This window comes from Octopus bimaculoides, chromosome 2 (genome assembly GCF_046866305.1).
Source record: "Octopus bimaculoides isolate indiv1 chromosome 2, ASM4686630v1, whole genome shotgun sequence".
Classification (NCBI taxonomy): domain Eukaryota; kingdom Metazoa; phylum Mollusca; class Cephalopoda; order Octopoda; family Octopodidae; genus Octopus; species Octopus bimaculoides.
The window spans coordinates 151,673,168-151,690,211 of NC_142929.1; the positions used below are offsets into that span (position 1 = coordinate 151,673,168).

The 17,044-nt window shown below is 36.5% G+C and overlaps 2 protein-coding genes across 2 annotated transcripts in view; both read left to right on the forward strand.

Moving 5' to 3' along the window:
- The window catches only part of LOC106872138 (spermatogenesis-associated serine-rich protein 1-like), a 39,956-nt gene extending 38,648 nt beyond the window's left edge, over positions 1-1,308 (forward strand). The window contains exon 6 of the transcript XR_008263465.2: positions 1,066-1,308. The gene's annotated coding sequence lies outside the window, so the exon portion shown is untranslated. The remainder of the gene's footprint in view (positions 1-1,065) is intronic.
- Positions 1,309-5,383: 4,075 nt separating this feature from the next.
- Positions 5,384-17,044, forward strand: part of LOC106872137 (uncharacterized) — a 28,527-nt gene continuing 16,866 nt past the window's right edge. The window contains exons 1-2 of the mRNA XM_014919009.3: positions 5,384-7,113; positions 15,141-15,226. Coding sequence (XP_014774495.1) covers positions 7,014-7,113; positions 15,141-15,226 — 186 coding nt within the window. The 5' untranslated portion in view covers positions 5,384-7,013. The remainder of the gene's footprint in view (positions 7,114-15,140; positions 15,227-17,044) is intronic.

A 17,044-nucleotide genomic window follows, 5' to 3' on the forward strand; every position in this document is an offset into this window, starting at 1 on the left:
TGTATTTCACAAGGCTTTTGTGCCTTTCATAATTATTATTATTTTATATATATATATATATATATATATATATATATATATATATATATATATATATATATATATATATATATATATATATCATACATAAATGGAAATTTCTGTCTATCTTTTACCATCTTGCTGCTAATACCAATGAACCAATCTTGATGAAACTTTGCATACATATTAAACTGACATCCAGTTAGATTGTAAGCTAATTGGATTTCAATAAAAATCTATAAGGGTCCCCCCCCACCTACGGGGAATTGAGATATTATTTGATGAAATAAGAAAGGTGCAAGAGTGTTGGTGTGAAGGAAATGTAGTGGCATAGTGAGTGTGACTGATATCAAGAACAGAGTTGTATAAGCGACAAATATGGAGTGGCAATGGGGTGATACGTTAATACAGCATTCATTCAGGGATATCCACGTGACGATGAATACATTCTTTCGTAAATACATAGGTACATGCATACACACACACAAACACACACACATGCACATACACATAAGTAACTTTTAAAACACAGAGGAAGGGAAAGAAAAGTGGGTGTGAGGAATACGTAGCTTTAAGGAGAGAAGGGGCATGTTGACAACAATTGTTCACAGGGTGCTTTTCTGCAGCCCATCGCAAGGAAACACTCACACACAGACATACACACACAGACATGGATACACATATGTATACATACATACCTACATGTATATCTACATGCATACATGCATATGTCTACTATGCACCATTTTAAACTCGTGCTTGTGCGTTCGTTTGTGTGTGTGTGTGTGTGTGTGTGTGTGTGTGTGTGTGTGTGTGTGTGTGTGTGTGTGTTTGTGTGTGTGTGTGTGCGTGCGTGTGTGTGCTTGTGCGCGCGTGTGTGTGCTTGTGCGCGCGTGTGTGTGTGTGCCACGTCCTATAACTGTCTGTCTCTCTACTTTTGTCTTGTTTCTGTCACATATTTTGAAATTTCAAAATTACGTCAAAATTTGGTATATTGAAATAATTTTCCACGTTAATTCCGATTTTGTTATTTATTTGTTTCAGAAAAATTGCAGAAAGCTGTTACTGAAGTTTAAAGTTTAATCAATTTTACTTAATCAGAAAATAGTATTTAGAAGCTGGCATTTTCTGCATGATAGCTGTCTATCACAAAATGAAAACAAAATCATTACGAGGAGGAATTTTTATTAAACAAACGGAAACAAAGTTATAAGAACTTGACGACCAAAGTTGTAAGAACTTCTGAAGCTTTTATAAGGTTTAATGAATAAAGGCATGTGAAACGGTCGAACTGACATGTAAATTATTTTAAAAGGAAGAAAACCCTCAACGAATTTTTTTACGAAAAATTGCACAAATCTGTCCTGATCAAGGGGCGTATCTGTCGGGGAGGCATGATCTGACATGGAATAAACAAAAATTGCCCGGCTATTAACTATGACGTTAAGCACTGAAATAAGTGTTAATGTACTAGATTTCATTAAAAAATGGAATGGAGAAACAGTGACATTTAATATTCTTTTCTACTCTAGGCACAAGGCCCGAAATTTTTGGTTGAGGGGGGCAGTTAACTAGATCGACCCCAGTACGCAACTGCAAAACCACAACAACAACTCGACATCACATCAATACATCAAGAGTACTAAAATCAATTTTTGGATCCTGTGAAAATTCCTATTTTGTTCTATAAATTTGTAAAGCTTTATAACATCGTTTCATTAACCATTTGCCTGCCCAGTGTATCACAGGTGATACACAGAACTATCTTCCCAAGCGTCCATGCGTCATATATAATACACATTCCTAATTTTTTTTCAACCACCAGAGTAACTTGGGACAAATAAACGGAAAACTTTATAATAATTATAACATATGAAACAAAAGCTAACTAAAAATCTGAAAACAAGGATGCTTTAACAAATCTTTATGCTAAAGATCTCGATTATGCATTTGAGTTTGTACCATAGTTAATGCTCTTAAATGCGTAGCACTCGAATTTCTTCCGTTATGTTAAAGATATTTTCAGTTTCGTTTCATAGATAAAGCTGTTAAAAGCGCAACACTCAAACACATAGAGATTGTCAGAAAGTTTATAAGAATGGAGAAACAGTGACATTTAATATTCTTTTCTACTCTAGGCACAAGGCCCGAAATTTTTGGGTGAGGGGGGCAGTTGACTAGATCGACCCCAGTACGCAACTGGTACTTAATTTATCAACCCCGAAAGGATGAAAGGCAAAGTCGACCTCGGCGGAATTTGAACTCAGAACGTAAAGACAGACGAAATACCGCTAAGCATTTCGCCTTGCGTGCTAACGTTTCTTATTTCTTTACTGCCCACAAGAGACTAAGCATAGAGGGGACAAACAAGGACAGACAAAGATTACATCGACCCCAGTGCGTAACTGGTACTTAATTTATCGACCCCGAAAGGATGAAAGGCAAAGTCGACCTCGGCGGAATTTGAACTCAGAACGTAAAGACAGACGAAATACCGCTAAGCGTTTCGCCCGGCGTGCTAACGTTTCTTATTTCTTTACTGCCCACAAGAGACTAAGCATAGAGGGGACAAACAAGGACAGACAAAGATTACATCGACCCCAGTGCGTAACTGGTACTTAATTTATCGACCTCGAAAGAATGAAAGGCAAAGTCGACCTCGGCGGAATTTGAACTCAGAACGTAAAGACAGACGAAATACCGCTAAGCATTTCGCCCGGCGTGCTAACGTTTCTTCCAGCTCGCCACCTTAGTGACATTTAATATTAGTTTCTGAAAGTGATATTATGATTGAAAATTTATTTGCCTGACTTTATAACAAGTTTTATTTTAATCTATGCCTTTTCTCACTAGTTAATCTATGGCATTAGTTTCATATTCAACAGGTCGACTGACGCCCCAGTTCTTCAATCGCCAACGGTTACTTCATTTTTATTCATTTCGATCTAATTTTCTCATAATTATATTTTCGTACGACCTTTCAAGAACCTAAATACCACATTATTTACTAAATTATTTTCTGTTGATTTTTACCCCCTGCTACGATTTATCAACCGACTACGTAATTAGCTCCATTTATATCGTATTCAGTCTAGTATTGTAGTATTTATTTCAGTATTACCTTTAAAGAGTTTATATTACACTACATACCTACCTATCCCTTTCTCAAACTTGTACAAGCAAAGTCAAGTGTAAATGTAGACATAAAGACATGTCTATACAGAAATAGTTTTCTATTGCTTTTTAAGTAACATTTCATTGGAATAGAAGGAAAAAGCAAACAAGAACGAGTAGAACAAGAAGAATAAAAACAACAAAGAAATCAATGACAATAACAATAACAGCAGTGGTAATAAAAAAATAACAAAAATATAGAAATTATGAATTCTAGAAAAATCAGTGGTTTTGAGGAAAAAGGATAGGATAAATCGTCCCCACCCTAGTACTTGACTGGTACTTTATTTTATCGAGGCTGGAAATATGAAAGAAAAAATTGACTGCGCCTGACTTGGAATCAGGAAGTAAGGTCAGATTTCTCCAGATCAGATTTGGGGGCATCCACTATTTATTAGCATTCCTTACACCTAGCGGATGACACCTTTGCACCACTCAGGCGACAACCCCTTCTCCAACCCAACCTAATTGAGTCGGTTTGGAAAGTCATTGCTGGTGAGGGTTTTACGAGGTCAGAGTGCACATCCTACAACTTCTTTTAGTCACCTGTTACGACATGCAAAGGAAACATTGGGTCTACTCTTTAACACGACGGTCCCCACACAGCACAGGCAAGGTAAGGAACATAACTAAATATTTCAGCTTTTTTGCATAGTGGCTTATCGAATCTACTACCCACAGTTCTTGTTCTGACATTAATAATTTACTTCTGAGGGATCGCCACGGAATACAACATAAAGTGGAAGATATTAGAGAAATGTAAAGCTTACTTCAATAGCATCAGGAAATGCAGTCTATGCCTGGTTGAGAGAAGAGCTATATTAAAGAAATCTCAGCGCCTAGGCATCTATCTGAACAGCAGAAGTGAAATTTTTAATCCTTGCCCACATGAAAGGAAGTACATCCTATCATACCTGTGACTATAACAGCACTCCCACCACCAATATCTGGGAATCCGGTAAAAGTTTGACCAGAACATACACAAACGCACTCTTTCTCTCTCTCTCTCTCTCTCTCTCTCTCTCTCTCTCTCTCTCTCTCTCTCTCTCTCTCTCTCTATCTATCTCTCTATCTCTCTCTCTCTCTCTCTCTCCCTCCCTCACACACACACATGCACACATATACACGCACGCCCTAACACGGTGGACATGAACCCAATAGACACTTTCCACCCCACCTCTCAATATAAATCCACACACATATTGTACCCCTAAAAACACTCCATACCTACATAAATGTTCCAAAGAATTTAACCAAAACATAAACAAAAAATACAAACGAACACACAGATGCTTATCGGGCCTTTGGGCACCCGCACAACCCCCATCTCAGTTGTTTCGTCGTCTTTCTCACAGTAACCACAAACTGGGTGTGTCTTTTCACCTCCAACAATTGAGAGTAGTCGCCATATTTCGTTACATAACTGCCATCTCTGAAGAGCGCAGGGTTAGTTAATCAGGCTGTTACCTAACACTCCGTTGAGTCCCTAGAGCGAAACCGATTGGAAAGATCGGTTGTAATGGATATATAATACTGTACACTTCGATTAATATCCCACTCTATTGACAAATACACGAGTGCATAGTTTTTCTGACTTACGGATTCTGAGATGCTATACATGTATGTACATATATATATATATATATATATATATATATATATATATATATATATATATAAATGATGCATGTATGTTTTATGTATGTATGCATGTGTGTATGTATGTATGTATGTATGTATGTATGTATGTATATTCACCGTTTGGTTTGTTTCAGTCAGATATCTTCACTTATTAATAATAAATAAATAAATAAGGCAGAGAGAAAAGAAACGAAAAAGGTAAAAAGAAATTGAATATGACATCGTGTTTTAGTTTTATCAGATAATTTCGTTTCAATTTTTTCCATGTGACAAACTTAATTGCATTCAACAGTTTATCTATTCGTCTATCTCTCTCGCCCTCTTTTCCCCTCACAAGGACTCACACAGATATTACGCGCGCACACACGCACACACACACACATACACACACACAAACATACTCTCATACTCTCACTTATTTACTCACGTACTTAAGCACGTGCATATAAACGCTTATAGACAAGAAAACATAACATTCACAAACATACTCAAACACAAAAACACACAAACACCTTCAGGTAAATATGAATGCGTTTATGGGTGTATAAAATTTTAATTCGTGTCCATAAATCTGGAATTAAATATACTATACAACCCATGGGTTCTTTCTTTCTTCTTTCCTTTTTCCTTCTTCCTTCTCTTTGTCTTTCTCTTCTGATACCACATTTCTCCTTTCTTTTCTTTATACTAATGTTTCTTTAATAACTCCCGCCTTCTCAGCAACATTGACATAGTACCAACGATGACATTAGCTAAACCTACATTATATCATAAATATCATCAACCAGCGAGGGATCCTCCGTGCAACCACTTACCCTACTAGAAACAGCAGCCGAATCTCAAATTGCACTTAAAGCGAACAGAAAGGCCGCTTTGGACGGACTGGTCGAGTCTGAAACATCTTCGACCAATAGTCTATTGAATCAGTGTAGACATGAAGGTAAACAACAGCAACAACAATAACAATAACAACAACTGCAAAACAACAACAATAACTTGATATCACATCAATACATCAAGAGTACTAAAATCAATTTTTGGATCCTGTGAAAATTCCTATTTTGTTCTATAAATTTGTAAAGCTTTATAACATCGTTTCATTAACCATTTGCCTGCCCAGTGTATCACAGGTGATACACAGAACTATCTTCCCAAGCGTCCATGCGTCATATATAATACACATTCCTAATTTTTTTTCAACCACCAGAGTAACTTGGGACAAATAAACGGAAAACTTTATAATAATTATAACATATGAAACAAAAGCTAACTAAAAATCTGAAAACAAGGATGCTTTAACAAATCTTTATGCTAAAGATCTCGATTATGCATTTGAGTTTGTACCATAGTTAATGCTCTTAAATGCGTAACACTCGAATTTCTTCCGTTATGTTAAAGATATTTTCAGTTTCGTTTCAGAGATAAAGCTGTTAAAAGCGCAACACTCAAACACATAGAGATTGTCAGAAAGTTTATAAGAATAACAATCCTCTTCCATTCACATACATACACACACATGCACGCACAAGCACACGCACACGCACAATGATGAACAGTAATAGCAGCAGAAATCTTATCATCACCTGTCACAACTATAGAAGCACCAACATTATACTTCAAACGTTAGACAAGTACAGTAACGGTGTTACCAACAAAGAATATCAACAGCAGCCTTGACCAGAACTACAGTGATGACTACAATTACAGCAACACCAATAATTACTGCAGAACAGAGATAACAATTGCATAACACACACACACACACACACACACACACACACACACACATCAAGATCAGCACAACCAAGAACAAGAGGTCCTTTAAGTGGTCATTTGACTTGCTAGAAACAATAGCCAAATCTCTCTCTTTCTCCCTCCCCCTACCTACCTACTTACCGTCTTCAAAGAATAGTACACAATCTATTATGTAGTCCCAAGATACACTGTGAATAAAGGACGATGATGAGTACAACTGTTACATCCTTGATCATCGGTTCATCATAGGTTCGCTCGCTGTGAACTAACCAAGGGCTAAATAGTAACAAAAAACATCTATTGAAGAGTACTAGAACCAGAATTGTCTCAAGAAAACATTCTTGTTCATCCAGCTGTACAACACTTTACGTCAGCCAAAATAGTTCCCTGTAATTAAGAGGAGGTGTATCAAAAGAAACAAAATGGCGGATCAAACTAATTTGGCCTTACATCTCAGGAAGGATGTTCGTTTATGCCATGCTTTGTTCATTGGAATTACTTCTTCTTTGGCAGCGTTCTTCGGTAAGTGCACCGTTCAACAGACCATCACTTATTATTGCAGATATTATGGTTGTTATTGTCACTGTAGTTGCTGTTGTTGTTGTTGTTGTTGTTGTTGTTGTTCTTCTTCTTCTTCTTCTTCTTCTTCTTCTTCTTCTTCTTCTTCTTCTTCTTCTTCTTCTTCTTCATCATCATCATCATCATCATCATCATCATCATCATCATCATCATCATCACTATCATCTTCATTTATTTATTGTAAATTTATCGCCCGCCCCCAACGAAAACCCGCTAGCCAACATTGGATAAACATTGTCTTTCGTTCTGAAGACATTTTCTTTTCCCATTATATTTGCTTGTTTGCATATGTAGCTGTTGTTGTTGTTGTTGTTGTTCTCTAACCCCAGGTTAGTCCTGATCGAACAAACCTGTGTCCAAAGGCACTCCTGCAGTGATCGTCTCATATTTTCTTTTTCTAATCATAGGATACATATATTACCTAATGTCTACTTCCTTTTTAAGACAGTACAAACAATATATATCACTGCTATTGCTAGTAGATCAATTGATCACATAAGACCTTTCTCGTTGACTCCTATGCGTTTGGTCTAAAGGTGAAGTAACTCTTCCACTTCCTAATGAATTACTGTACTTATCAAGGATTTATGTTAAATGCATCACTCTATATTTAAATCAATTGAACAAAACATCATTCGTGTATTTATCTATAAACGTTATTTATAGCTTCTCAAATCTCATATTCTCGCAATATCACTTAGAGTATGGGGCGGAATTTTTTGAAAAGCTGTCCCCAGAAATTCTCTACCTCAACGGAAAGAAAAGAATGCGGAAGTAGGGTGCGTGGGCAAGTGAAAAAGTGAAATTGTTTGAAAAAAAAGTCCCAAAAGAAATAGAAATTCAGTTTCGTAATTTCAGTTGTATAAAATTGAAATGAGTTAAAATTACTCTTTTTCTCTTCGTGAAGTATACGACTTCGAGAGACAGCTATTTCAAAACTCCTCCGTGTCTTTTGATCAACGTTAATGGAATTCAGAATATTAAAGCGAGATTACATATTTTATTTCTATATTTATCAACAAAAAGAATATACATTAATCGGTATATTCAGGATAAAAATGGATGATAAAGTGAGATTAAATACTCAATTTCTACATTTATCATCAAGAAATATAATATACATCGATCCGTATATCTAGGATAATAAAACGAGATTACATACTGTATTTTTACATTTGTCACAAAATAGACTACATATTAAACGCTTATACTGAGACAACTGACCCCTAACTTGCAATGACTTATTAATTTTATATTACAGGGGGGAAAATGAGAGCTTTTTTGTCATGAGAGGCTTAACTACAGTAAAAAGAAGTCCTAGAGTATAAGTGATGTAATTAATGGACTTTATTGACAAGAAGCGAATTCAATGACAGTCTTTTAAAACTTGTCTTGATAATTGAACCAATTTCAGATGGTATTCCATCATGTGTCTAATGCTTCAGAGGAATTTTTAAAGAACTATGACAGTCAGGGTGGGTGGAATGTAGCAAGTTAGGGTAAGTGAAATGTAGCAAGCCGGGTGAAAGCATTTTAATCTAGCGCTCGCCTCTGTAATAAAGTGGTAAGTTTACGAATGTAGGAGGAAGAAAAGCACATAGCCTCACACATAGATAGATGGGTTGCTGGTTGACTGGCTGGCCTGCTGGCTGGCTGGCTGGCTGGCTGAATGGATGAATGGATGAATGGATGGATGGATGGATCAAGCAATCGATTTGCGACTGCATGTGCTTCATTTAGTCCCATAAAGAACTTCAAAATAAAAGTATGGCACCGGATTGTGGGCATATTTTTATATCTTGGAAGTAACCTTTCAAGAAATGTGTTTCTAGACACTGAAAATCTCTCGCAAATCTAAAATGTTTGTACGGAAGCCACAATCTGAGCAAATAGGGCTTGATTTGATTCTGGCAACACTGTTTCATTTGACGTGTTCTGACAGCCCTTCGTCCGGGACGTGAATAACATGCAGTCGACACCTCAAGATGCTAGGGAGATTTCACCAAAAATGATTGAGGAGTATACTTGTACTAAATGATAAATTCTGACACCAGAAACCGAGGTACTCCAAAGACTGTCTCATCATTGAATTACAGCTTTTCTACGGCGAACTGGAAATTGGTAACTTCCGCAAAGTAAACCTTAAAAAATACAAGGCCTGAACAAGGAATTATGACAACTAAAATTTATATTTTAAATAAGAATTATGACTGAGCTCAGAGTCTATGACTAAACTAAGAGTTATGACTGAGCTCTGAGTTCGGGACTAAACTAAGAATTATGCCTGAACTAGGTGTCTATGATTAAATTAAGAATTATGACTGAACTACAAATCTATGATTCCAAGTTCATTTCTATCTTCTTTATTGATTAATTCTGTTTGTGTTTGATGCTAAATAACAATTAATGTTAAATAATAATTAATATTAAATAACAATTATTTCTTCAGTCTTTACATTCTGAGTTCAAATTCCTGCGAGGTCAGCTTTGCTTTTTATCCTTTCGGGATCGATAAAAGAAGTATCAGCTGAATACTGGGGTCGATATAATCGACTAAGACACTTCTCCTAAATTGCTGGCCTTGTGCCAAAATTTGAAGCTCATGTTAAATAACAATTAAACTCATATGATGTATCATATCAAAATATATACACAACACAACAAAAACTCAAAGAATACATTCGCAACCGAAACAGATACAGATTTGTTCGCAGACATGACATTGCCTTAGAAGAAAATAGCGGCGATGGTGCTACGCAGAAGACCGAAGGGTCTGATGAGGTATCGAAGAACTACCAACCGTCGAAGAACTACCAAAATACAAAAGCTCAACATGCACAGCAAAAAACCACGTAAAGAAACGACAATACAAAACATTCCTAGACGGTGATCAGGTATGGTCTTCGTTTATAAGGCACGCATTTCTGCGGCTCATCTCTTTGACCGAGCTGTAGTCCTAGATCAAGAAAAGACCAAAATGGACGCCTGGCATCTAGAATGCCATCAGATGCTCACTGCTCTCTACTAGACAGGTAAGGCAGTCGGTGGAAGTTCCACTATTACAGTATTTCATATATAAAGGAACATCGTGGGTAACAGCGATGAAGTCCTCGGGGAAACTTTGAGCCTCGACGTAGACAGACTGGTTAGTCTGTATGAGAGGACTCTTGGGTGGGGACTATTTTGTATAACTTCCAGAAATCCTTGATTTAGCAGTGCAACCAACGGATACTATTAATTCGAGATAATCTTTTTAGGCACGAAAGTGCCGTTTCGTGGGACGTCCGAGATGCGTGCAGAACGACGTACTGCACACATTTGTGCTATGATCAAGTTTCGCTGGTTTGTAGAGTTAAGTCGAATAGCTGCCGACGCGTGTAAGTTGGAGCTGTTTATCGGCCGAGTCCACTGTGAAGATCTTCCCCACCGCCTTCCTTTAATTGGACTAGGCATACAGTTTTCTTCTTTCTGATGGCTATAAGGTTATAGTGTGGACAAGGCTAAAAGGATTGAGAACCGACTTCTTCCATTACGGTCAAGCTCTTTTTTCAAGTTCCATTTGGAAAAGAAAATGTGGGTGGAGAGAGAGAAGCTCTCTCTATCAGTGAATTTGTCAAAAAGTGGGTAACTGAAGCAAAATGGTTAGAAGAAATGGAACTACTCTGAGCATGATTAGAGAACTACAGTTTGGGAGTGGGTTCGTACACATGGTGATCGCGATGATCAGAGACCTATGGTGCTGTGCCTCTTTTTTCTCCTTCCCCTCATCAAGGATACTTTCCTTTTTTACTGACTTAATTAACTTTTCATGGCTTTCGAGGACGTACTTTTTGAGATTGGCAACCTCCATACTCACAGAATCCTCAAAACTTATTAACTCCTCGTTCTCCTTTGCTGTTTTTCAAGTGTAGCCGATCCACATCTTGAGAATGGAATGCTTTATATATCGTTAACAATTTTCTGGTCTTTCTCTCCAAGATTTTTAAGTCATCTTTCAACCATTTGATCATACCACCTCCATACCTTGTTATGCTTATCTTAAAAGTGGAGATAGTATTTACACTATTCAATTTCGATTTCAGTACTTTTCTCACCCTACTCAATTACTCCCGACTTAACTGCACAGTTGTTTTGTAGTTTACTCTGGGTTATTACATTTTCCTGTTGATTCTTCTCTTCAACTTGTTTTTCAATCATTTTGAGTCATTCCTCTTCCATGTTGTGCTTTTTATTCACGCCCTAGATTCCTTCCCAATTTCCTTTTGCTCTCATTGGCATCCAGAATAATTGCCTCGGTTCTTTCCCTTCCCCCAAGCGGCTCGAAAAGTTTCTTTTGGTTTCTTAAAAGCAATCTATTTTGATGGAATTGATTACAACAATCATCGTACCTTTTTTTACTTCTTCCCTTCAGCTGTTATTCTTTCTTTCAGTTCCTCTATTACAACATTGTAACCTTTCTTTCTTATTTTGAATTTCACTTTCAGCTCTTTGACAACGTCATCATTTTTCAACTGTTCGTCTTTCATCCGTTCAATCTTACTCGGGTCTTTTCTCGCATTGCTAATTTGGGACATAATTCTTCTTTTCCACTATGGTCCTGCCCTGTTACCCTGTTGTTTATTCCTAGCAACATGACCACCACGTTACCAGCAACTTTCACGAGGTTGGTTACTTGTTCTAGGGTTTCAGCTTTGACATATTTTAGTATTTTGTCTACTCTCTCTGCTTATAATTTCAATCTGTTACTATCAACATTCCTTAAGTTAGGGGCACAAGATAAAGGGACATTCTCAGGTTCTTCTTTTACCATGAACAAGATATCTCAGTCTTCAGTTTCCGGATCTTCCTCATTCTTCTTAATGCATATCGATTTATTACCTTCATTCTGTTTCACGGTACCGACGTCTGCCAAAACCTCTACATCACCTATTTCACCTTCATCACACAAGGACAGACAAAGGGATTAAGTCGATTACATCGACCCTAGTGCGTAACTGGTACTTCATTTATCGACCCCGAAAGGATGAAAGGCAAAGTCGACCTCGGCGGAATTTGAGCTCAGAACGTAACGGCAGACGAAATACTGCTAAGCATTTCGCCCGGCGTGCTAACGTTTCTGCCAGCTCGGGTTATTTCCGCCACTCCTCAGTACTGGATACCTCGTCTATCAGAGATGATAACAGCTCGCTTCTGCACGCAATATATACATATATTTCAAGCGAACACACAGTCGTTGATTTTACAACAGCGAATGTTAAAAACCGTTGAACTTGGAACGAAATGCTCTTTCAGTGCTTAATTATTATTTCTGTTCTGAATTTAATTTCACTGAAGCTTGAATGTCTCTTTCAATCCTTTTCCTACGGTCGACCAAATATGCACCAATTAAGCACTGGAGTCAATTTAATAAACTGACCTCTCCACCCCCAAATTGCATGGCCGTGTTCCTAATTATTACTATAATCATTATAGACTCTAATGATAAGATATCGGGGGTATTGCAACCTGTCTATATAATATCTCGCTGCGATGGATATATTACATAGTATCATACACGACAGAGATAAATGAGAAGCTTCTTAGTAATTAGTTTCAAACTTGTCAGAGATGTCTGATAGTAATTGCAAAGTTAGAAAGTATATTTACCAAGGTTTAATCAACTTCTTGTTTTTTTTTGTTGTTTTTTTTTCTTTAGTTTCATATAACTCTCTTACGCTTGCCACCACTCTTGCAACCGTCCACTATATATCGCTCAATCTCTCTCTTTTTGTTCCTTCCCCTCTCTTCCTCTATCCTTTTTTACTCTTTCCTTCTCTCTGTCTATATATATGTGTGTTTGTGTGTGTGTGTGTGTGTGTGTGTGTGTGTGTGTTTTATATATATATATATATATATATATGTATATATATATATATATATATATATATATATATATATATATATATATATATATATATATATATATATATATATATAGTAGAGGCGCAATGGCCCAGTGGTTAAGGCAGCCGACTCGCGGTCGTAGGATCGTGATTTCGATTCCCAGACAGGGCGTTGTGAGTGTTTGTTGAGCATGTGTGTGTATATATATATATATAGAGAGAGAGAGAGAGAGATACATACATACGTGTGTGTGTGAGAGTGTATGTGCCTTTGAGGTAAATGACCGAAAGAGAAAGAGTGTGCGTCAATAAATGAATATATCTCTATGTGTGCGTGCCCAATGAACGCGAACGTATATGCATTTACATGTGTACGTGTATGAGTATGTATTTATGTAAGTACGCGTGTGTTCGTATGTGTGTGTGTACGCGAGTATGGGTGTATATGATCATAAATGTAGAATGATAGACGAACAAAGAGATATGTGCGTATGTAGAAATCTGCGAAGATAGATAGATAGATAGATAGATAGATAGATAGATAGATAGATAGATAGATTGATAGATAGATAGATAGATAAACTCAGAGAAATACAAAGGTATGATGTAAAGGTAGATGTGTAGATACATGATTTGATAAAAATGGGAGATTAAAATAAATAGATTCAAGACAAAGTGACACTTGGATAAGTATATCATGGGTGAGTAGACACATATATCCAAGTCCAAAACTTTAAATGAAAACAGGAAATTAATTCATTCTTTTATTGACATACTATATATGGTTTATGTCTACATGTGAGTGCATATGTATATATGAGTGAAAGAATGTGTGCACATGGGTATATGTATCTATATACGTACGTCTCTGTGTATACTAACATACCTATATTTATGCATACATAGTAATATATATGCGTGTTCTTAATTATATAAAAACAACAAAACTGAATTGATCAAAGCACACCATTCAAGCTGCGAGGACAAATATATTGGGTTGGTGCATAATTATTGTGGCTTTTTTTAAACAAATTTTATTCAACAAAAACAATAATAACATGTAACAAAAACATCTTTAAATGATTATTTCGGAGCATATTCACCATCTACTTCAATTACTGCTCCCCATTTACTTGACAGACGGTAAAACCGTCATTTAAAGATGTTTTTGTTAAATATTGTTATTGTTTTTGTTGAATAAAATTTGTTGAAAAAACGCCGCAATAATTATGCACCAACCCAATATATAAGTTAATTCGAAGCTTCGCCAAACTGTTTAGAATCTACCTCTGGCAAACGTTAGGAATAATTGAAATATTTTATATGAAATATATAAATATATACAGCTATTTGTAATATGATGCAATAAAGTCTTCCCTGATAATCCGTTGTGGTTGAGCATCTAAATGCACTTAGAACACCTATTGTAGAGCTTCAAACTACAGTGTTTATATATATGTAATAGACAAAGCACTAGATATGAATTACTATAATTTTCATATTCGGATAGTACAGTAACCGAACAAACTTGTGTACCGCGCCGTGTACTATCCTGCAATTTTTCAGGCTCAGAAAATATGATTGCTCTCTGAGCAAAATCGAGAGAGAACTGGGGGAAAGAAACGAGAAACGGAAAGCTTGGAGGGAACGAAGTTATGAGTTAGGATCCTTTAATCCGTTAGGAACAGATTCAACAACGGTGAATGGGGTTAATCCGATGGAGAAAAACTAAATTTGTAAGACTGTATGCCTTATCCAGTTGAATAATAGAAACTTGTCTAGATGCTTGCATTTTGGGAAAATCTCCGATCTCGAGTTCAGTAAATAGGAGGAGTTCTTAGATCTAAAAAGTGTATGAAATCTTTCGCCTAATCAAAGGCTGCACCTCCTTGAACCTTTAATGTATGGTCAAGCATCAACGATGCTCCACTTGATGGAGTGGCGGGCAATTTTGGCTTTCAGGTCTCAGATATGACTAGCTAGCTTACGAGTTTTCTTCTTGTCTACGTGTCGGAAAGATGAGTGGTGGCTGGCGTAGCTTACACACACATATGTATGTACGTATGTATCTTATTTTGTCTTCCGAAGGTGCTGTATCTGCAATATTGATTGCACAGTTGTCTTATTATCGAAAGGAACCGGAAATTGGAGCCCACTGGGTAGCAGGCCTTTTAGTAAGTAATGTTAATATTCTTTCTTAATTCTTTCTCTATGGCAATGATGAAAATAACTTCATTTCGATTAGGTAATGAAAATGAGTAGACACATACATGTGTGCATGTGTGTGTGTCTATGCTTGCGTGTTTATGTATTCATATTACACACACACGCACACGCACACGCACACACACACACACACACACACACACACAAACAGACAAACAAGCATATATATGAGGCTGAATGTGAGCTAGATTAGCTGCAGGATACAATTGGAAATTAACTGGAATTACATATTATAGAACTACTTGGGAAAATATCGTTTATAACAAATATCAAAAGTCAAACTAGAAGCAACGGTGAAATTTTCAGATGAATATAACTATACTCTCCAAAATATGTGCAGTGTACTTTTCTCTTATCAGTTAAAGCAATGTGTACGTACAGACATATATGCACACTGATACATACATACATGCATACATACATACATGCCTGCATGCATACATACATACATACATACATACATGCATACATACATACATACATACATACATACATACATACATTCATACATACAACCCCGCTAAAGAAATAAGAACCTACAGCATGGTAGAAGTCATAGCCACTCATAATAAAAAGAAGCACTGGTGGATATCCGAGTGAAGACCTCAATAAAATGTAAGCACAACAGACCTGATATAATGATTTGGGATAGGGAAGAGAAACTGTGCACAGTTGCGGAAATTAGCTGCCCAGCGGATGTTAACATAAAGCTGAAGACCAGTGAAAAAGAAATCACCTACGCTGAACTATTGAGAAATCTGAAGTTACTCTCTCCAGATTACAAGTTCAGGCTTATACCTGTAATTATTGGGGCCCTAGGATATGTAATAACACAGTGCCTAAATACCAATCTTGAGAAATTAGACTTCTTAAAAACCAGAAAGGAGAAAACTAATTCGAAGACTACAGATCCAATCCATCACTGGAATTGTAAAAATCTATAAAACTTTCCAGAAGTTTAACATTTAAGTATATATGAGCATGTCAAAGCATGCAACTATATGCATGATAATACATACATAAAACAAAACATACAGATCTGCACATATACATACATATATATTTACATACAAACAAACCGACAGACAAACAGACAGATATGTATGCATACATACATACATATATATATATATATATATATATATATATATATATATATATATATATATATATATATATATATATATATATATATATATATATTTATATATATATACATATATATGGTATACGCAATTGCAGCAATGTTTAATTAAAATAAACTTCTATGTATAAATACTTAATGCATACACACTGGGGATAGACCAGTTACTGCAGTATATATTCTGAGATATCTCTTATGGACTTGCTATGTTACAGTCACAATATCAGAGAGAGAGAGGTGGGAGATATTACGAGAGAGAGAGAGAGAGAGAGAGAGAGAGAGAGAAAGACTGGTAGACAGAGACAAAAACAGACACAATTTATCTCTGCAGCGGCCAACGAGAGCGCCAAATGCATTTCGGATTTTAGGGTTTTTTTCTTTATGCATATTCCAATGAGTATGACGCGACCTTAAATATGCAGGCTCTCATTTGTTTCATGCAAAAAGTGAAGCCTACTTAGAGCCAGAGTGCCTCAGAGCATGTTGCTTATAGGGATATCTAGACCTGACTGAAATTCACAATGTAATCTCGGAGAAGACGGGAAATAACGAGAAAAATGAGACCATAAAGGAGCAAAAATGCATGGTCCAGGGATCATGCAACTGTAGAGCAGTGTTCCAC